Below are 23,689 nucleotides of genomic sequence, written 5' to 3'. Positions count from 1 at the left end.
TTCTTTTTTCTTTTCTATATAGACTCTTATTGTTGTGTTTTCTATGTTTGTGATTAAATCTCATTGTTTTTTTTTGTTTTTTTTTTTTGTTTTTTTAAATAAAGTGACAAACAACCCCTCAATTTATTCTTCACACCACCACAGTCAAGCTTAATGGTCTAGTGGACTAATACCTTCCATTTGCATTTTATGAGCCAGGTTCTAATACCCCTTGAGGACTCACCTTTTTTAACTATAGCCATGTTTTAACCCCGTGATCCATAGCACTCTGTTTTATATTTTAATTTTTTGTACTTTTACATATTTTTATTTTTTCCTTTTCTATATATACTTTTATTGTTGTGTTTTTTATGCTTGTAATAAAGTTTCATTGTTTGTTTGTTTTTTTCTTTGACCTTTGCTGATTCTGTTTGACCCTGTATTGGCGCCTTTTTTCTCTATTAGGCTGGTTTCACATTCGCGCTTTTTAAGCGCACGCACGGCCGGGGGTAGCTCCGCCCCCGAGCCGGCTCTCTGCCCGGCGTGCCCGCCCCTTCCTTGTAGCGCCGCCTCCTAGCGCACAGCGGCGCCTGCGATCGGCGCACCCTATCATTAGCATAGGGTGCGCAGATCGTGCGCAGGCCGTGCGCTAGTTGCGCTTTGACCTGCGCTGCGCACTTTTGACGGTGCGCCGTGCGCGCCAAAATCAAACTTTTCGGATTTTGGCGCGCACGGCGCACCGTCAAAAGTGCGCAGCGCAGGTCAAAGCGCAACTAGCGCACGGCCTGCGCACGATCTGCGCACCCTATGCTAAAGATAGGGTGCGCCGATCGCAGGCGCCGCTGTGCGCTAGGAGGCGGCGCTACAAGGAAGGGGCGGGCACGCCGGGCAGAGAGCCGGCTCGGGGGCGGAGCTACCCCCGGCCGTGCGTGCTCTTAAAAAGCGCGAATGTGAAACCAGCCTAAGTATGTTTCACTGTCTTCCAATGTAATCTGCCCTGATGAAGTGAGCCAGCAGGCTCAGGAAACGCGTTGGCTGAATAAAGAACCCTTTACTCTACCAGAAGCAAGCGCAGTCCTTATTGCACTTCCACGTCATTTCTGCATTATTTGATAAGGGGGAACATAAGGATTGAAAAGGGGTTGTTCGAGCAGTAAAATGTGATATTATGTTATATGTACCCCTAAATGCTGCCACTAACAAATACAACTCATCCTGTAAAAAAAAAAAGCCCATTCATCTACATTGACAAAAAAATAAAAATACTATGGCTCTTGGAATGTGACAAGAGAAAAAAAAACCATAAATGGATACATCCTTAGGCTACTTTCACACATCCGTCGGGGAGATTCTGGCGGTGTGCGGCGAAAAGCCGGACGGCAGGAAGTGGAGGCGCAACTTACGGCGGACTCGGCAGTCGTCACCGCAGTACGGGGGAAGACCACTTTTCTCGAGAGAGAGAGATATCCGGGCATGCGCAGAGGAGGAAAACTGCAAGCGGTGGCCAGATCAGGTTAAAGCCTTATCCGGCTGCCGGACATTACCATTGCCTTACATTGGCCCACATGCGTGCATATCTGGCTTTTTTCGCCGGACAAAAAAAACGTTGCAGCACGCGTTCTGTCCGGCCGCCGGACAGCAGATTTCAGCTGGATCCGGTAAAAACCGGAACAAACGGAAGCACATGCGGCGCGATCCGGCGCATGTGCTATTCAATGACAAAAAAACGCATCCGGCTGAAAAAAAAAAACGGATCCGTTTCTTTACACACATGCCGGATTGCGCCTGACGGCAAAATCCAGATGTGTGAAAGAGGCCTTAGGGGATATTCTGTATTCTAGCATCAAGTGTCTGCTACCTCTGTAATTACCTTTCTCTATTGCGATATCAGTGGGGACTCAAACAAAAAGCCAGGACGGCATTGCTCTATTGTTATCTCTAGTGCAAGCTTTACCTACAGCCTTGTGAGGGCCACTATGGGATCAAATGACAAATCAATTTATTACTATTTCCAATGTAATTGTTACACCCAGTCCTTGTCCTGGCGCGGCGCCCAGGTCTGCTACTGTTACACCTGGTCCCCGTCTTAGCGCTGCGTCCAGGTTTGCCGCTGCTCCCCGTTCTGGGCACTCACCTCGTGCCTCGCACGCTGTCCTTAGGCAGCAGCCTGCCTCCTCTGTGTCTCACGCTGCTGCTCAGCATTCAGGTCGCTCCCCTGCCTCCACCTCCTGGCGTCCTGTCGGCAGATCTGCAACTAGAGCTATTAGGGCCAGCCCGCGTGCTTTCCTGCCTTCTTAAAGGGACAGCGTGCATCTTTCAAAAAGTGCAATTATCCAGTGGCAGCGCACTGGCTGCTATTTCTGGCCTCTCCTCCAGAGGGAGAGCGCTGGAGCAACGAGTACCAATCATTGCTACATCCGGTTCTTATGCTAACCTGTCTGCGCTGCGTCTCTGTGCATTGTCTAATGCTATCTGTCTCCACAGAGTATCAGTATCCTGTGCTTCCTGGTTATATCTGCAACCATCTGGGTGAAAGCCATCCCGTTCCGCCAACAGCCATCTGAGTCCAAGGACTGTGTGAAGGTCACTGGAACCGACTCCTTACCAACCACCCGGATCCAGGACCCGTCTCATTATGGACTCTGCTGCAACTACTGTTATCCCTTTTGGTCCTGCTGGGACAGCTGCCACGTGTTCGGGGTCTAACTGGAGGTAGCACCTGTGTCCTCCAGGTATTCCATTCTGGCCCTGTTTGAGGGGCTTTACTACGGGTACCCGGGGCTCACTAGTCACGCCCCCTTCGGAGCCCCCCGGACTGTGGTCCCGAGGTTCCACCTTAAAAATATAAACGAATGTGAACTTCACCATCTCTGCCTCCGCTTCCATTCGTTACAGATTGCTCCGGCCATGGAATCCGCTGGACCCCAGAGGCCTCCGACTATGGAGCTGTGCCAAGAGGTGACCCGCGTAAAAGATCAACAGGACAAGATCACGTCTTATCTACGTAACCTGTCCACCCGCATGGATTCTCTGCTGAACCCGGCTGCTCCTGATTCACCTAGCAACACCCATGTACCAGCTTTCGTGGCAAGCAAGGGCCCTCGCCTGGCGGCTCCTCCCCGCTTCCATGGAGATCCCACTCAGTGTCGGGGTTTTCTCAGTGTACCCTACACTTCGAAATCCTGGGGCACATGTTTGCTTCTGACCGTGCCAAAGTGGGCTTCATATGTCACATCTGGCAGGAGAGGCTCTCGCCTGGCTAAACCCGTTATGGGAGAGAGGAGACCCCCTGGTTAATGATCTTCAATCTTTCTTAGAGACTTTTCACAGGACCTTCGATGAACCAGGCCGGTCCACGTCGACCGCTTCTGCATTGCTTCGCTTATGTCAAGGATCCCTCACGGTGGCTCAGTATGCTGTTCAGTTCCGCACTCTCTCGTCTGAGTTATCCTGGAACAATGAGGCCTTGCTGGCTACCTTCTAGGAGGGCCTACATGGAAAAATTAAGGATGAGCTGGCGGGACGGGACAGGCCTACCATCTTGGATGACCTGATTTCCTTGGCGACCCGGATTGACCTGCGTTTTTAGTAGCATTCCATGGAGATTAAGCGTGACAAGAAGTCCTACCAACTGGACTCTAATTTTTCCAAGATGGCTACCTCATCCTCTTCTCCCGAAGCTATGGAGGTAGATCGAGTAAGTCTGGCGAGCCGCCGCCAGGAGGCGCGTCGCAAAGACGGAAGCTGTCTATATTGTGGTAGTTCCGAACACCTGATCCACTCCTGTCCAAAGAAGTCTGGAAACTCCTGTGCCTTGGTTCGGTGGGAGAGGCCACCCAAGGTAGAGAATATTCCTCTCCCTCGTTGCAGATCTCAGTCTCTGTGACCTGCGGAGCAATAAAATTTTCTGGACTCTCCCTGTTGGATTCCAGAGCCACCGGGAGTTTTATCCAGCAGACGCTTGTGGATTGCTACCACATACCAGTTCAGGCTCTTCCCAATCCGTTGCGGGTGACCGCTGTCAATGGCCAGCCACTGACCAAACCCTTCCAGTTCCAGACTGAGCCAGTGGAACTCTGGGTAGGTCTTATACATTCTGAAAGAATCCGTTTTTATGTGTACCCTGGTTTGTCTCACCCCTTGCTTCTAGGTTTGCCTTGGTTTCAGAAACACGAACCAGTCCTTAATTGGAGAACAGGCGAAATTCTACGTTGGGGAGATTCTTGCTCGGACCGTTGCTTAACCCAGATTGAACCAGCTTCACCCCCAGTCCAACCTACTACCCTGCCTGGATTACCATCGGCTTACTGGTCCTTCTCGGATGTCTTCGGGAAAAAGGAGACTGAAAAACTTGCCCCCCACAGGTCGTATGACTGTCCAATAGATATTCTTCCTGGAACATCTCCACCCAATGGGAGAGTTTACCCTCTTTCCCAGGAAGAGACTCAGGCTATGTCGGACTACATCCAGGAGAATTTGACCAGAGGGTTTATCCAAAATTCATCATCACCGGCAGGAGCAGGCTTCTTCTTCGTCAAGAAAACGGACGGATCCTTGCGGCCCTGTATCGACTACTGGGGACTGAACCAGATCACCGTAAAAAAAGGTACCCTTTGCCTCTAATTTCAGAACTGTTTGACCGTCTCCGAGGAGCCAAGATCTTCACCAAGCTGGATCTCAGAGGTGCCTACAATTTGATCCGAATCAGGGATGGAGACGAATGGAAAACAGCCTTCAACACCCGTGATGGCCACTACGAATACCTGGTAATGCCGTTTGGTCTAAACAATGCACCCGCTGTTTTCCAAGAGTTCGTCAGTGACATTTTCAGGGTTCTGCTTTACACCTGTGTTGTTGTCTATCTGGATGACATTCTGATTTTTTTCTACTGACTTGGTCTCGCACCGCAGGCAAGTACGTCTAGTCTTACAGAGGCTCAGGGAGAACAGACTGTATGCCAAGTTTGAAAAGTGCCTCTTTGAACAATCCTCTTTGCCTTTCCTTGGTTACATTGTTTCCTCCACAGGATTAAAAATGGATCCAGAGAAGTTATCGGTTATACTCAAGTGGCCTCGTCCGTCTGGACTGAAGGCCATACAGCGATTTCTGGGCTTCGCCAACTACTACAGACAATTCATTCCTAACTTCTCCACCTGTGTGGCACCCATTTCTGCTCTGACTCGGAAAGGTACAAATCCCAAGGATTGGCCTCCTGATGCTGAGGAGGCTTTTGTTTGTCTCAAAAAGGCCTTTGCTGTCGCACCTGTTCTTCATCGTCCTAACTCCAATGAACAATTTTTTTCTTGAGGTAGATGCCTCGTCAGTAGGTGCGGGAGCCGTACTAACCCAGAAATCGTCCCCCGGGCGAAAGCACTCCTGTGTTTTTTTTTCCAAGGTTTTTTCTTCCACAGAGAGGAATTATTCCGTTGGAGATCGGGAATTGTTGGCTATCAAATTGGCTCTGCAGGAGTGGATGCATCTTCTAGAAGGAGCTCTTCATCAGGTAGTCATATACACCGATCACAAAAACCTTGCTTACCTCCAAACTGCGCAAAGGCTGAATCCTCGTCAAGCCCGCTGGGCTTTGTTTTTTGCTCGCTTTAATTTTGTTCTTCATTTTCGCCCAGCCGACAAAAATGTCAAAGCAGACGCACTTTCCAGAGCCTTTCTACCTCCTGATCAAGAAGAAAAACCACAGCACATCATTTAACCCTCAAGGTTAGTCGCTGTCACGTCTGCTGATCTTACCCGGCTTCCCCCTGGTAAAACTTTCGTGTCAGCTTCTGAACATACTCGTGTCCTTCGCTGGAGTCACTCATCCAAGTTGGCTGGTCACGCCGGTCAGAGAAAGACTCTGTAACTCATTTCTCGGTACTACTGGTGGCCTGCTATGGTTAAAGACATTCAGGAGTATGTCACAGCCTGTCCTTCCTGTGCTCGTAACAAGACGGCCAAGCACCTACCCGCAGGAAGGCTTCAGCCTCTTCCAATTCCGTCCGCTCCCTGACAACACATCGCGATGGACTTCATCACAGATCTTCCAATCTCATCTGGCTGTTCTGTGGTGTGGGTAGTGGTGGACCGCTTCTCTAAAATCGCTCACTTCGTTCCACTACCCGATCTTCCAACTGCTCCTGAGTTGGCGGATCTGTTCATTCAGCACATCTTCCGTCTCCATGGTTTCCCTCTCCACATCGTGTCCGACAGAGGAGTCCAGTTCACCTCAAGATTCTGGAGAGCAGTTTGCAAACTGGTAAGAACTGAACTGGATTTCTCCTCAGCATACCATCCCCAGTCCAATGGACAAGTGGAGAGGACAAATCAAATCCTGGCTGGATTCCTGCGTCACTTTGTCAACGCGCATCATGACGACTGGGTAGACTTACTGTCCTGAGCTGAATTTTCCTACAACAACCAAGTAAGTGAATCTTCTGGAAAGTCTCCCTTTCAGATTGTCTTCGGACTGCAACCCGGATTACCTCTTCCCATCGCCGGATCATCTGGCCTTCCGGCTGGGGATACTTTCTCCGAAGGTTTTTCTAAGGTCTGGAGGGACACCAAAACTGGTCTAGAGAAAGCCTCCCAGCATATGAAAAGGCATGCGGACAAGAGACGTTTGGATGCGCCTACCTTTCACCCCGGAGACAAGGTATGGCTATCTTCAAAGTACATCCGTTTAAAGATGCCATCCTACAAATTGGGTCCCCGGTTCATTGGACCATTTGAGATCTTGAGACAAATCAGTCCAGTATCTTACAAGTTGAAGTTGCCTACTTCTCTACGTGTGCCTAACTCCTTTCATGTTTCTCTCCTCAAACCAGTAGTTTTGAGCCCCTTCTTTAAGGATCCGGGTACCACTCCTGACCCTGTCTCAGAGGATGATGTTTTTGAGGTAAAACATATCCTGGCGTGAAAAAAAGTAAGCGTGACCTACTTCTTGGTGGACTGGAAGGGTTTTGGTCCTGACTAGAGATCTTGGGAGCCTAGAGAGAACATCTAGGCGCCCCTTCTCCTTAAAAAATTCTACGCAGGCTTGAAGAAGAGGGGGTGTAAAGAGGGGGATACTGTTACACCTGGTCCTTGTCCTGGCGCGGCGCCCAGGTCTGCTACTGTTACACCTGGTCCCCGTCCTGGCGCTGCGTCCAGGTCTGCCGCTGCTCCCCGTTCTGGGCACTCACCTCGTGCCTCGCACACTGTCCTTGGGCAGCAGCCTGATTCCTCTGTGTCTCATGCTGCTGCTCCTCAGCATTCAAGTCACTCCCCTGCCTCCACCTCCTGTTGGCAGATCTGCAACTAGAGCTATTAGGGCCCGCCCGCATGCTCTCCTGCCTTCTTAAAGGGACAGCGTGCATTTTTCAAAAAGTGCAATTATCCAATGGCAGCGCACTGGCTGCTATTTCTGGCCTCTCCTCCAGAGGGAGAGCGCCGGAGCAACGAGTACCAATCATTGCTACATCCGGTTCTTATGCTAACCTGTCTGCGCTGCGTCTGCAGTCTCTGTGCATTGTCTAATGCTATCTGTCTCCACAGAGTATCAATATCCTGTGCTTCCTGGTTATATCTGCATCCATCTGGGCGAAAGCCATCCCGTTCCGCCAACAGCCATCCGAGTCCAAGGACTGTGTGAAGGTCACTGGAACCGACTCCTTATCAACTACCCGGATCCAGGACCCGTCTCATTACGGACTCTGCTGCAACTACTGTTATCCCTTTTGGTCCTGCTGGGACAGCTGCCACGTGTTTGGGGTCTAACTGGAGGTAGCACCTGTGTCCTCCGGGTATTCCATTCTGGCCCTGTTTGAGGGGCTTTACTAGGGATACCCAGGGCTCATTAGCCATGCCCCCTTCGGAGTCCCCCGGACCATGGTCCCGAGGTTCCACTTTAAAAATATAAACGAATGTGAACTTCACCATCTCTACCTCCGCTTCCATTCGTTACAGTAATTATTCCACTGTTTGAAGGAGCTTTTTTTACCACCACTTACCAGAAGGTTTACCTCTCTTCTTTACCAAGCTTATCTTGACTACAATTTTTCAAAGAGACAGACCTTTGAGACAAATTATGAAGACTTGTTATTTTTGTGGGAACAGCTATGTTTTTCAATGAACCTATTTGGGGGTTCATATAATTTATTGATTAAATGTTATTAACCTTTTGGGGAAATAACCCCCCCCCCAGCAATTCAGACTTTGTTTTTGTTTAACATTTATGCCATTCTCCATGCAGCATAAATGCTGCTTTTGATTGTATTGCTTTTGCATAATAATAACTATTTTTCTCCATGAAATATGCTATGTTTCATTGCAAACCATTGCTGACATGAGCACTGACTATTTGGCCACTTAAAGAAAAAAGTGACCATATCAAAAAAGAAATTCTCTCCCAATCCCCTAACTGTATGGTTACTCTACACTGCTGCAATTCATCAAGTTCACATTCCAACTTTAAACTGGTCATGTAAGAAGAAATTGCCAGGCTCCTCACTTCTTCTCACCCTACTACTTGCACCAGTGACCCTATTCCCTCACACCTCCTCTCTGCCTGTCTCTGATCACATTGCTTAAACAGAAAGAGGGTCTAACCAGCAAGACATTACAGTAACAACTGACTGTGACACCTGAAGGGCTAATGCCGAAGATCTCTCCTGATGTGTCACTCAGCTCTGAGCTCTTAAAAAAACCCACATCCATCAATATTTTTTTTATTAAACGTGTGTATGTGCATGTAATTTAGTGTGAGTGTATACTCACCTACCACTGCTTTTTCCGGTGTCCATCGTCGTTCTTCTCTACTTCTCAGTGACGTAAATGCAATTCCGATTAACTGAAGTGCTATGCATGATCCGGTACTCTCTTTTACAATGAAAGAAGCACAGCAGAACAGTTCTGGATACCAGAGAGAACAGTGGTAGGTGAGTATATTAATACACTCACACTGCATAGCATGCACATATACACACATTTAATTAAAAAAAATAGAGAGGTGAGTGTTAAATATTAATAATTTGGTTGTATTCTTATTACACTCAGTTCTGTACATTGCTTTAGCTGACACTACATAGGTTATTCTTGGAAGTTTAGCTCATGGTAAAAAGTCGACTCCATATGTAGAGATCACGTGCTTTAAGAGACGTATATAATTCATGGCTAACTCTAGAGGGCGCTTGCTGCCTCCCTCCCCATCATGAGACACAGATGCGAGGATGTCATCTCTGCACGGACATAGCATTGAATGGACAGACAGCTGGTATGTAACTTTGCTACGTGAGAAGCCGAACAGAGACAGACGCCATTTGCCATGTGGGATCTCAGAGAAAGAAGGTGACAAGCTTTGCTAGGAACAAATGGACAATCTCTTTATAATCGTGCACCTATTTTTATGTTTTTCTGTAATAATCTTTTCTTTGATGGAAGAAACCAAATAAACCACTACATTTTTTATCTGGTAACTAGTCCTAAGTATTTTACAAGAATACGCATTATTTTACATTGGAGAGCCAGCCAGATCTGAATTTTTGTACTTTTTTGCGGATTTCCCTCAACTTGCCCAAAAGGGGGAATGAACTTTGCTAACGTCAGTCATATGTGCAAGTTATCAGGAACTCCACTACTCACAAGAATCAGACAGAACCTAGAAGTGAGGATTAAGAATTGCCAGATGGATTGAGAAGTACTACAAGTGCCAGACGTGCTGAAGCCAGATGTGTGAAGACAAGAGCCCAGCGTTGTCCATCAAAGGAACTACAAGCTATTTCAAGGTAAGAGAAATGGATGTCATTAATTCTTTTTCTAAGCAGAGTAAACTGAAATTTAAGTCTGTAGACGAGTCTAATTTAGACGTATTATGGCTCAGCTTATATGCAGAATGTGAAGTGGAAAATCTGAAGTTAGATTCTAAGTTTTTCAATAGAGAAAGAGAGATTAAAAAATATTCTACAGATGGTAGATATATTTCATAGATCTGTGTCCGAGAAATCCAAGAATACGCATTATTTTACAGTGAGTGCTTATTTAAGCCCACCATACACATTAGATGGTTGTTGTCTGTATTGCTTGGCTGTTGGTCGTTCGGCCAAATGATTGGAGGTTTGGTCTGTAGTACCTGGCTGCGCCACTATAGCTTTGATGTAGCGGCTATGTTACGGCAGTATCTAAACTTCTGCCCGCAGTCGATACTGGTAACAGGTGATTGGTGGAGGGTGCCGGGTGTCACACCCCTAATGATCAAGTATTGATGGCCTATTCCAGAGATAGGCCATCAATAACAAAGTAATGGCCAAGCCCGTTAACTCCTCAGACAATCAATTATCCAGCACTTTAGCTGGCTTTCAATAGCTGGATATCAGTTTCTGGGCCAAATCCTGATTGATGACAACCAATCAGTGTTCATGCTAGCGCTCACCTTTTCTTCTCTGGACATTCTTTCAGATGTCTCAGACTGTCTGTAGAGGGTTTAATCATAGAAAATAATTTTACCCCAGTCTCCTGCACTTGAATCCCTGTACTTCCTGCAAGATGTCAGTCTGTAGGGATTGGACTGCAGAAGACTGGAAGAATGATTGTCCAGAGATGAAAAGGTGCGCTCTACCTGACATGTCTGCAGTCTCTTGTCATGCCAGCGCTGTAAGCATCCTGAGACCATTCATTTTTGCGGTTGCTTTTTACCCAAGGGAGTGTGCTCACTCACAACTTTACCTAAGAACACTGCCATGAATAAAGAATGGTATCTAAACAATCTCTAAGAGAAGGGTTGACAACTGTCCAGAAATTCATTGACAAAACGTAAAAATAGGACACTTGTTTTCGCTGTCTGTAACAAAAATTTGATGTGTCCGTGATTTTTTTTAAAACTGGAAAGACTTTCACAGATTTTCATTATTGTAGTTTTCACCCTTATACAGTTTACAGTGAATGCAGCTAACAACTTAATATAGTATCGATGGTCTGTAGACATATCACTTATAATCTTAGTGACTTATTATGGTCATCTACCATAAAAAAAGTTTGGCTGTGAATTAAAAAAATAAAGTTGGCAACCCAGTTCAAGAGCAATATGCCAGGGCAAATTGCAGACATCTTGAAAAATAAGGGTCAACACTGTAGATATTGAGTCTTAATAGTATGCAACAGATAAACCCAATGTTTCATTTGCAGAGCCCCTGTGGTTCCAAAAAAGCAGAAACCCCCACAAGTGACTCATTTTGGAAACTAGACTCATCAAGGAATTCTCCTAGGGGTCTGTAGAGCATTTTGAACCCATAGGTGCTTCACAGAACCTTTAAAATGTGGATGTGAAAACAAAAATTGTTTTTTCTTCTAAAATGTTGTTTTAGCCCCACATTTATCATTTTCACAGTGAATAATATTAGAAAACAAACGTATTGGCATCGCTGAGTTCAGAAACGCCCTATCAAAATATAAAGTAAATTAATCTGATCTAATCTCAGTGCGCAAAAAATAAGCCCTTGCCCAGCACTAGAGCACCAAAAATGGAGACACTACAGGTTTTGGGATATGGTGACATAAGTGAATTTTTTCTTACAAATTTCTGATTTTTTTTCCCACTATTTAAATAAAAAAGACCCTAGACATGTTTGGTATCTGCATACTCATCTTGAACTGGGGAATCATATTGGCAGGTCAGTTTTAGCATTTAATGAACATGGTAAATAAAAAAAAAAAAATGAAAAAACTATGGCGGAATTGCACTTTTTTTTGCAATTTCACTGCACTTGGAATTTTTTTCCAATATGCTATATGGTAACATGAATGGTGTCTTTCAAAAGTACAACAGAAAAATGCCCTCATAGTGCTATGTTGGCAGAAAAATAAAAAAGCTATGGCTCTGAGAAGGGGAGGAGAAAACGAAAGTGGAAAAAACGGAAAATCGCAAGGTCATGAAGGGGCTAATAGAACGCCCTTAAAGTGCACAGAAATCATTGCACACAATCTCGATTTATAAAAATCAATGTGTGTGTGTATCACCAACCAATCACGAAGCATCTTTCATTTCACCAGAGCTGTTCAAAAGAAGCTAAGCTATGATTGGTTGCTATGACCAACAGTTTTCCTTGCAACCAATCACTAAGCATCTCTCATTTCACCAGAGCTGGTTAACAGTAGCTTAGCTGTGATTGGTTGCTATGCAAAGTTTTCCCAGTTGACAACACCTCAGCAGACACTGACATGGTGGGAGAAATCTAGCATCCCCAGGAACATAAGCTCCAGCCATCGTCTGTCCCCCAGAAAGGAGCAGTGAGTACATGACAGAAATGAATCCCCCCTCCTGTGTGGTATCAGTAAGTGACACACATGAATGTAGGAAAGTGCACGTATTAAAGGTCATGTGGATTTATTTTCTCACAGACACTTTTATGCATTATTGATGTGTTACTTTGCTCTGATGCTGTGACTTTTTTTTAAAGTGCTACTTTCCCCATAATTCACATGAATATACCCATATAACACGTAATGCATCTCCCATAACAACCCATTAAATATGATACTATACTGCACACAGATGCTGTACATCCATGAGCAACTCAACCAGACAAATTGCAAGTTGACCTGGGATCTTAATGAACCATGCTTCTGTGCAATTTCACTATTCTACTTTTACTGGCTTTGACGGGATGATGTGGGATATTAGAGGTAGTAGTCTGGTAGCTCTGGCTGACGGGATGATGTGGGATATTATAGTAAATGTGGCTATGCGGAGTGGGCGGGGCTCTACACTCAGCTTTATATATATATATATATATATAACGATGTGGGATATTAGGGGTAGTAGTCCAGGGGCTCTGGCGGGATGATGTGGAATATTAGGGGTAGTTTTCCGGTGGCTCTGGCTGATGTGGGATATTAGGGGTAGTAGTCCAGCAGCTGTGACGGAATGATGTGGGATATTAGGGGTAGTTGTCCGGTGGCTATGGCTGACGGGATGATGTGGGATATTAGGGGTAGTAGTCCAGTGGCTCTGGCTGACGGGATGATGTGGGATATTAGGGGTAGTAGTCCGGTGGCTATGACTGACGGGATGATGTGGGATATTAGGGGTAGTAGTCCGGTAGCTCTGGCTGACGGGATGATGTGGGATATAATAGTGAATGTGGCTATGCGGCGTGGGCGGGGCTATACACTCAGCTTTGCACACTAACTAACCGTAACCGTAGTTACTATGCCCGGGCAGTGCCAGGCTCTTCAGCTAGTAACATATAAAATACATAAAAGTATATCTAATAAATACCCAGATGCTTGTGCAGAAAATCTAGTGAAGAATCAATGTGGATCTTCAGACAATGATGCGGGTTTATTGTTCCTTGTTGGCCTGTAATCTTGTTTGCCAGGTAACCAGTCATGAAAGCAAAATCAGTTTGGCCTTTATGGACACAGCCCCTAATAAAACAGTAAATAGCTTAATCAGTTTTTTAGAAACAGACAATGATATTTTTCTGACGCTTAAAAGACAGATATTTATTAAAGAGCAATTTCCATTGTAGGCTCTAGGCGATTGAGGGGTTGGTCATAGTCTCTTGTTACAGCAGCTTTCCTTACAAATGACCAGCATTTCGGTCCATAAAATGGCTACTGATGGAGGAGCAGTGATCAGAACCTGTCCACCAGCCTCCTCCAATAGTAGAACACCTCACATGGGAAAGTTGCTTTTCTATTGCAGAAGACTGATTGGACGGGTCTGGTCACATGCTCCTCCACCAGCAGCCATTTTGTGGACAGAAATGCCGGTCATTTGTGAGGCAATGTAGACCAATATTATCTGTGATACATGATAAACAGAAGACAGAAGAGATCTATGATTTAGGTAAAAACTCCAAAGTTTATTAAGAATTTTCATAAAATATATAAAAGAAAAAAATATTAAAACAAACATACTTCAGTAGAACCTGACCAATGCTGCAGAAAGATATATTGCTGGATCCAGTGAGACATATACAAGATCACAGAAATGTATACATAATATATTGCTAGTGCAGAAAAACTTGTATATACTATGTCTCCACCTTTTATTTCACATTTTACTATATCAGTTAATTTGTTACTAAACCCACTTCTCTCCTAAATCAATAGATAATGATTTGTATTGGGAATGTTTTACCTAATAGTAAGTAATATGCTGAGGGTTAAAGGAATATTAACCTCTTGGTGACCGGGTCAAATTTTTCAAATCTGGCCAGTGTCACTTTATGTTGTAATAAGTCTAGAACGCTTCAATGGATCTCACGTTTTTCGTGACATATTGTACTTTATGTTAATGGTAAATTTATGTCGATATTTTCTGCGTTTATTTATAAAAATATCAGAAATTTGTCAAAAAATTCTAAAAATTAGAAATTTTCAAACTTTGAATGATTATTCGTTTAATATAGATAGTCATCTCTATACATAAAAATCAGTGTGTGTGTGTGTGTGTGTGTGTGTGTGTCACCAACCAATCACGAAGCATCTTTCATTTCACCAGAGCTGTTCAAAAGAAGCTAAGCTATGATTGGTTGCTATGACCAACAGTTTTCCTTGCAACCAATCACTAAGCATCTCTCATTTCACCAGAGCTGGTTAAAAGTAGCTGAGCTATGATTGGTTGCTATGCGCAAGTTTTCCCACTTGACAACACCTCAGCAGACACTGACATGGTGGGAGAAATCTAGCATCCCCAGGAACATAAGCTCCAGCCATCGTCTGTCCCCCAGAAAGGAGCAGTGAGTACATGACAGTAATGAATCCCCCCCTACCGTGTGGTATCATTAAGTGACACACATGATTGTAGGAACGTGCACATATTAAATGTCATGTGGATTTAATATTTTCTCACAGACACTTTTATGCATTATTGATGTGTTACTGTGCTCTGATGCTGTGAGTTTTTTAAAGTGCTACTTTCCCCATAATTCACCTGAATATACCCATATAACACGTAATGCTTTTCCCATAACAACTCATTAAATATGATACTATACTGCATACAGATGCTGTACATCCATGAGCAACTCAGCCGGACAAATTACAAGTTGACGGTGCATGAAAATGTGTGTGAAGGTTTTTCTACTGTGCTAATGTATAAGGTCTGTGCCTGTCCATTGGTGAAAAGCATGACTGTGATATTTATGGTGGCAGATAAGTGAGAATATCAGCCTGATCAGTAGAAAATCTGGGATCTTAGTGAACCATGTTTCTGTGCAATTTCACTATTCTACTTTTTACTGGCTTTGACGGGAAGATGTGGGATATTAGGGGTAGTAGTCCAGTAGCTCTGGCTGACGGGATGGTGTGGGATATTATAGTGAATGTGGCTATGCAGAGTGGGCAGGGCTCTAGACTCAGCTTTATAATTATATCTATATATATATATATATATATATATATATATATATATTATGTGGTGTAGTTACCACTATGTCAGCTAGGGGGCGCTGTGTGGGTGTCCCAGGACGGGTGTACAGGCACATTCAGTGTGGTAACAGGAGCAGGGTCCTAAATGACCATTATGGGTCTCAAGGTGGGTGGCCTTGGGATGCAGGCTCCAGGGTGTATTGATCAGCAGAGGTACTGCTGATCTTTCTGTTACACTGTGTCAGGGAAACCTGTGTGTCTATACAACCTTTAGTGATGTCATAGCCATGTGATCACCTGTGGGTGTGGTTACAGGGCTATGTAATTGAGGTGTTTGGCACATGTGAGAGAGAGTGGAGGGAGTCTGTGAGAGTGTGGACAGACTTCCCTGTGTCCAGGTGGGACACTACAGAGAGGGGCCTGTGTGCTAAGGAAGGAGAAGCCTTCCTGGGTCTGCGGCTGCAGATAGAGCGCTGCTCTGGACATTGCCCTGAGCTGGGTATATTAGTTGTATATGGGGAGGACTACACCTCCCAGCATGTGCTGAGACTCTCGGTCCGAGTCTGAAGCCACGGACGTTTATGTTCTTTTGTGCCTAAGCTAGAGGCGATGTTGGTGATATGCTGAGTTATGGTTTATGGAGCAAATAAACCTCATGAACTTTGGGAAGAACCTGCCTCATGATTGTCTCCCGCTGCACCTGAGCGAGTCACATCCCTACAATATATATAATTTGTTATAACTAACCGTAGTTAGTTACTATGCCTGGGCAGCGCCGGGCTCTTCAGCTAGTACTACATAAAATAGTCATTAACATTTAACTCATGTCTGCTTTACATCAGCTCTATTTTTAAAACATCATTTAATTTTATTAGGATATTAGAAGGTTTAGAATTGTTGCAGCAATTTTTCATTTTTTCAAGGAAATTTACAAAACTTGCTTTTTAGGGTTGTATTCAATTTTGAAATGCCTTTGGTGGACCCATATGATCTCCAAAAGTGAGACCATTTTAAAAACAGCGCACCCCTCAATGTATTCAAAACTGCTGTCAGGTAGTTCAGCAATCATACTGGAGAATTTCAGAAATTAATACAAAGTAGCATAACAGGAAGGAAAAATGTTATTTTTACCACCTAAATGTTGGTAACTTCTGAACAGGATACTATAGCCGTCAGACTCTAAGGCCGGGGTCACACTAACCGACGCAAAACACGGTCCATACTTTACATGCGTAATACGGAGAAATGTCCCCTAAATAGTGCTCCATATGTCATCCGTAATCAAGGTGTGGTATTTTGTGCATGTAACCATCTGTATGTAATCCGTATGGCATCCGTATGCCGAGATTTTCTCGCAGGCTTGCAAAATGGACATACAGTCATATGTTAAAGTTTGGGCACCCCTATTAATGTTAACCTTTTTTCTTTATAACAATTTTGGTTTTTGCAACAGCTATTTCAGTTTCATATATCTAATAACTGATGGACTCAGTTATATTTCTGGATTCAAATGAGGTTTATTATACTAATAGAAAATGTGCAATCTGCATTTAAACAAAATTTGACTGGTGCAAAAGTATGGGCACCCTTATTTTCTTGATTTGAACACTCCTAACTACTTTTTATTGACTTCCTGAAGCACTAAATTGGTTTTGTAACTTCATTGAGCTTTGAACTTCATAGCCAGGTGTATCAAATCATGAGAAAAGGTATTTAAGGTGGCCACTTGCAAGTAGTTCTCCTATTTGATTCTCCTATGAAGAGTGGCATCATGGGCTCCTCAAAACAACTCTCAAATGATCTGAAAACAAAGATTATTCAACATAGCTTTTCAGGGGAAGGATACAAAAAGTTGTCTCAGAGATTTAACCTGTCAGTTTCCACTGTGAGGAACATAGTAAGGAAATGGAAGAACACAGGTACAGCTCTTGTTAAGCCCAGAAGTGGCAGGCCAAGAAAAAAATCAGAAAGGCAGAGAAGAAGAATGGTGAGAACAGTCAAGGACAATCCACAGACCACCTCCAAAGACCTGCAGCATCATCTTGCTGCAGATGGTGTCACTGTGCATTGGTCAACAATACAGTGCACTTTGCACAAGGAGAAGCTGTATGGGAGAGTGATGCGAAAGAAGCCGCTTCTGCAAGCACGCCACAAACAGTCGCCTGAGGTATGCAAAAGCACATTTGGACAAGCCAGTTACATTTTGGAAGAAGGTCCTGTGGACTGATGAAACAAAGATTGAGTTGTTTGGTCATACAAAAAGGCGTTATGAATGGAGGCTAAAAAACACAGCATTCCAAGAAAAACACTTGCTACCCACAGTAAAATTTGGTGGAGGTTCCATCATGCTTTGGGGCTGTGTGGCCAATGCCGGCACCGGGAATCTTGCTAAAGTTGAGGGTCGCATGGATTCAACTCAGTATCAGCAGATTCTTGACAATAATGTGCAAGAATCAGTGACGAAGTTGAAGTTACGCAGGGGATGTATATTTCAGCAAGACAATGATCCAAAACACCGCTCCAAATCTACTCAGGCATTCATGCAGAGGAACAATTACAATGTTCTGGAATGGCCATCCCAGTCCCCAGACCTGAATATCATTGAACATCTGTGGGATGATTTGAAGCGGGCTGTCCAAGCTCGGCGACCATCAAACTTAACTGAACTGGAATTGTTTTGTAAACAGGAATGGTTACAAATACCTTCATCCAGGATCCAGGAACTCATTAATAGCTACAGGAAGCGACTAGAGGCTGTTATTTTTGCAAAAGGAGGATCTACAAAATATTAATGTCACTTTTATGTTGAGGTGCCCATACTTTTGCACCGGTCAAATTTTGTTTAAATGCAGATTGCATATTTTCTGTTAGTACAATAAACCTCATTTGAATCCAGAAATATAACTGAGTCCAACAGTTATTAGATATATGAAACTGAAATAGCTGTTGCAAAAACCAAAATTGTTATAAAGAAAAAAGGTTAACATTAATAGGGTTGCCCAAACTTTAACATATGACTGTATAATGGAGCCCTATGACAGGTTTTCAAACACAAACGAAAGAATAGATATAGACACATAGAATGCATATATATATATATATATATATATATATATATATACATATACATACATGTCATAGAGACATATATATATATATATATATATATATATATATATATACACAGTATATATTTATATTTCATATAGTTCTACATAGCCGAATAGCCGCTGAAACATTTGCCGACTTCTGTAAAATCATTCCCCAGCCCGCATGAAATGACACATGGTTTACATACAGTAAACCATTTCATTTCATGCTTTTTTTATATGTCTTTCACTAGTAATTAGATGAGGGTCTGTGTGTAAAATTTGGGAGGTGTAGGTGTTAATTCGCTGTAAAAAATTGCTTGGGCTCCCGCAGTAATTTTTGAACCAGAAAGGTAAAGCAGGTGAGTGAGGGCAGATTTTAATAGTCATGAGAGGGACCATTGTTTTTGCCCCCCCCCCGGCTACAAAAATCTGCCCCCAGACACCCCAGATTGGCGCATCTATAAGATGCGCCTTTTCTGTCACTTATCCTCTCTATTCCCATTGCTCTGTAGTGGTGTCGAATGGGTAATAACAAAGGATTAATGTCACCATTCGATTGCAAGGTGACATTAAGCCGATTAATAATGGAGAGGTGTCAATAAGTCATCGATCCATTATTAACCCCAGACTATGAAAGGGTTAAAAGCCACACACAGACATTAATTAGAAAGTCTTTTAATGAAATTAAGACACCAAGATTTTGACAAATTTTTATTACTCTGCTATTCCAAAATGAAACCATGATCTGCAAAAAAACCCCATAAAAAATCAACAATATCCTTACCTCTCCACCGTTCAGTCATGTCCCACGCTGTAATCCTTCACAAGGGGTTAAATAGTTTACAATGAGGACCGGTGCTAATGTGACCAGCCCCACTGTAAACTACTGCAGAATGAATTAGTTCAGCTCTGCGCAGCCTCCCTGGCTGCCCTGAGATGAACTAATTACTGTAGGAAAGTTTCTGACTTTTTTCCCATGCTCATTAGTTCACCTCAGATCAGCCAGGGGACTCCCCGCAGCCTCAGTGACGTCAGTGGGAGCCCCCGGCTGACCTGAGGTGAACTAATGAGAATGGGGAAAAATGCAGAAACTTTCCCACAGTAATTAGTTCATCTCAGGGCAGCCAGGGAGGCTGCGCAGAGCTGAACTAATTCATTCTGCAGTAGTTTACAGTGGGGCTGGTCACATTAGCACCGGTCCGCATTGTAAACTATTTAACCCCTTGTGAAGGATTACAGCGTGGGACATGACTGAACGTGGAGAGGTAAGGATATTGTTGATTTTTAATTTTTTTTTGCAGATCATAGTTTATTTTTGGATTAGCAGAGTAATAAAAATTTGTCAAAATCTTGGTGTCTTAATTTCATTAAAAGACTTTTTAATTAATGTCTGTGTGTGGTTTTTAACCCTTTCATAGTCTGGAGTTAATAATGGATCAGTGTTATGATTGAGTCGCCGTAGGAGGCAAAAACAGAAATGCCAGCCAAGTCCAGAAAACCAGAGAAGTTGGCAGCTATCGGTTTGCAGACCCCTGAACCTATCAACACAACTAACAGTAGCCGTGGGGGGTTCCTACGATGCCCTAGACCCCTCGATCACAGCCGGAGAATTAAATAGGCCTAAAGAAAGAAAGGGGAAATCTAAACTGCCCCAGAGCAGACCCCAAAGCAATAGGCAGCCACCAACATATAATGACGGTGAAGCAAGATGAAAATACCAACACAGACAGAAAGATAGACTGAGCAAAGAGGGGCCCAAGCTAACTAAATAGAAAAGGACAGGAAGGCTGCTGTCTGCAATCCGTGAAAAACCCTATGAAAATAAGAGCCAACAGACTGACAGTGAAAAAGGCCCTGAAGACGCTAGGCTTCAAAAAAGCTATGTCAGTACTCAGGAATATACTGAAGACAGAGCTACAGGCAAAAGGAGATTCAGCTCACTCCAGTAGGGAATGGCAGAATACTGAAAAGCAAGGAAAACAAAAAACAAAACAAAAAGCTAACAGGCAAAACAGAAACTTAGCTTTAGAGGAGCAGGAATCAGACTGGTGTCCTAGAAGTCCACAGAGAAATCACCCGCAGGGCAGAAGGGCGTCGGCAGCCTTATATCCAGTCCGTGACTCCACTCAGCCAGTCATCCTCATTAGACTCAGGTGCCTGATAATCAGGCTCATTACCTTGCTTTACCAGAATAGGGAGTTCACCAGACCCCAGTGACGAAGGGGAAAATGAACTCACAACAGATCGGTGTCTTATTGACACCTCTCCATTATTAATCGGCTTAATGTCACCTTACATTCGAATGGTGACATTAATGCTTTGTTATTAACCCATTCGCCACCACTACAGGGCAATGGGAATAAAGAGGATAAGTGACAGAAAAGGCGCATCTTATAGATGCGCCATTTCTGGGGTGTCTGGGGGCAGATTTTTTTTTTTAGCCAGGGGGGCCAAAAACAATGGTCCCTCTCATGGCTATTAAAATCGGCCCTCACTTACCTGCTTTACCGCTGTGGTTCACAAATTACCGCGGGAGCCCAAGCAATTTTTTACAACGAATTAACCCCTTAAATTAACACCTACACCTCCCAAATTTTACACACAAACCCTCATCTAATTACTAGTGAAAGACATATAAAAAAATATGAAATGAAATGGTTTACTGTATGCAAACCATGTGTCATTTCATGTCGGGTTGGGGAATGACTTTACAGAAGCCGGCAATTGAATTAGCGGCTATTCTACTCTGTAGAACTCTATGAAATATATATATTGTAGGGATGTGACTCACTCAGGTGCAGCGGGAGACAATCAGGAGACAGGTTCTTCCAAAGTTCATGAGGTTTATTTCTGTCATAAACCATAAAACAGCGTATCACCAAAAATAGCCTCTAGCTTAGGCAAACAAAACATAAATGTCCGTGGTTGCAGACTCAGACCGCGAGTCTCAGCACATGCTGGGAGGTGTAGTCCTCCCCACATACAGCTCCCTGGTTCAGGAGCAGGCCACATTATAAGGCTGTAGCCACACCCACGAACCCAGCAGCTGACTGGTCACCTGACTGTGACCTCACCACAGGTCCTTCAAACAACAACAATAATAATATCTGGTACGATTTACTTATGCCTTACATTATAGAGACAAGCCATTTATGAGACACATATCTCCCATCAATTACACGACCCTTAGCCCTGCCACATACCTCCCCCCTCTGCCTAAAGCCATGGGGCTTGTCACTTTCACCTACCAGGCAAGGGATTCTGGAGAGGGCATCGGCATTTCCATGTAGCTTCCCAGCCCTATGCTCTACATGGAAGCTGAAGTCTTGTAGGGCTAAGAACCAGCGGGTGACCCTAGCATTCTTGCCCTTGGTTTCCCTCATCCACCTGAGTGGGGCATGGTCGGATATTAACCTAAACTTCCGTCCCACCAGGTAGTACCGTAATGTGTCCACTGCCCATTTTATGGCCAAACACTCCTTCTCTACAACTGAGTAATTTCTCTCACAAGAAGTCAACTTCCTACTCAAGTAGAGAACAGGATGCTCCTCCCCACGTATCTCTTGGGAAAGGACAGCTCCTACCCCGACATCTGAGGCATCTGTCTGGAGGACAAATTCACTTTTAAAGTCTGGGGCCACTAAAACGGGTTGCTTACAAAGAGCTCTCTTCATTTCTTGGAAGGCTGACTCTGCTTCTTCGGACCAGCTGACCATCACTAACTTTGTCCCTTTAAGCAGATCAGTTAGAGGTGCAGCCATTGTGGCGAAGTTTGGGATGAACCTCCTGTAATATCCCACAATCCCCAGGAAGGCTTTAACTTGCTTCTTTGACAGAGGTCTCGGTCATGTTTGAATTGCCTCCACTTTATTGACTTGGGGTTTGATCTCGCCACGCCCCACTACATATCCGAGGTACTTGGCTTCTTCTCTCCCCAAGGCACACTTCTTCGGGTTTATTGTAAACCCCGCCTCTCTTAGAGCGTTCAACACTGCTTGGACCTTTTCCAGGTGAGTCTCCCAGTCTGGGGTAAAGATGACAATATCATCCAGGTATGCGGCAGCGTATAGCTTATGAGGTGCAAGGATTCTATCCATCGCCCTCTGGAAGGTTGCTGGAGCTCCCTGTAGGCCAAACGGCATCCGGACATACTGGAAGCACCCGTCTGGTGTGGAGAATGCCGTCTTCTCCTTGGCTTCCTGTGCCATGGGGATCTGCCAATATCCCTTGGTCAGATCCAAAGTGGTTATGTACCTGGCAGGACCAAGTCTCTCGATGAGCTCATCAACGCGTGGCATGGGATAAGCGTCGAACTTGGAGACCTCATTGAGCTTCCGGTAATCGTTGCAGAACCTCCATTCACCATTAGGTTTTGGGACCAGGACAATCGGGCTTGACCAGCCGCTCTTGGATTCCTCAATGACCCCGAGCTTCAACATACGCTGCACCTCCTTGGAGATTACCTCTTGCCGGGCCTCAGGAATACGATATGGTTTCACGTTCACCCGCACATGTGGCTCAGTCAGAATTTCGTGCTCGACCACCTTCGTGCACCCCGGCAACTCTGAGAACAGGTCGCTGTTTTTCTGGAGTAACTCCCGGCACTGCTGCTTCTGGGCCTTTGATAGAGTCTCCGCTATGGTAACGGCTCCAACCTCCCCTTCTAGGTTGCTCAGCAAGCACGGAGTTACCGCTGGCTCTCTATCTTGCCACGGCTTGATAAGGTTAACATGGTAAACTTGGTATGGCTTCAGTCTTCCGGGTTGGTGAATCTTGTAGTTTACGTCTCCCAGCTTCTCCACCACCTCATATGGCCCTTGCCACTTGGCCAAAAACTTACTTTCCACCGTCGGGATTAGCACGAGAACTCGGTCTCCCGGATTGAACTGCCTCACTCTGGCTGACCGGTTGTAGACCCTGGCCTGAGCCTCTTGTGCCTGGCGGAGATGTTCTTTAACAATGGGCATCACCTTCGCAACCCTCTGCTGCATCAGTGCCACATGCTCAATGACGCTTCTGTGGGGCGTGACTTCGGCTTCCCAGGTTTCCTTGGCTATATCTAGACCTCACGGATGCCGGCCGTACAGAAGCTTGAAGGGGGAGAACCCTGTGGAGGCCTGGGGAACTTCATGGATAGAAAACAGTAAATATGGTAAGAGACAATCCCAGTCTCTACCATCTTCCTCTATGACTTTTCTCAGCATGCTCTTCAGGGTCTTGTTAAACCTCTCAACAAGGCCATCTGATTGCGGATGGTACACTGAAGTCCTCAA

The 23,689-nt window shown here is 44.6% G+C and overlaps 1 protein-coding gene across 2 annotated transcripts in view; it reads right to left on the bottom strand.

The window, feature by feature from the left end:
• LOC141047419 (platelet-activating factor acetylhydrolase 2, cytoplasmic-like) overlaps positions 1-23,689 on the bottom strand; it is a 94,035-nt gene that overhangs the window by 11,282 nt on the left and 59,064 nt on the right. For both annotated transcript variants that reach the window (XM_073542504.1, XM_073542505.1), the window contains one exon: positions 13,226-13,374. In XM_073542504.1, the coding sequence (XP_073398605.1) occupies positions 13,226-13,374 (149 nt within the window). The remainder of the gene's footprint in view (positions 1-13,225; positions 13,375-23,689) is intronic.

Source organism: Dendrobates tinctorius, unplaced genomic scaffold (genome assembly GCF_039654945.1).
Source record: "Dendrobates tinctorius isolate UK_male_01 unplaced genomic scaffold, ASM3965494v1 ptg000127l, whole genome shotgun sequence".
Lineage (NCBI taxonomy): Eukaryota > Metazoa > Chordata > Amphibia > Anura > Dendrobatidae > Dendrobates > Dendrobates tinctorius.
The sequence above is the reverse complement of the archived record's forward strand: the minus strand, read 5'-3'. Positions and strand labels throughout refer to the sequence as shown.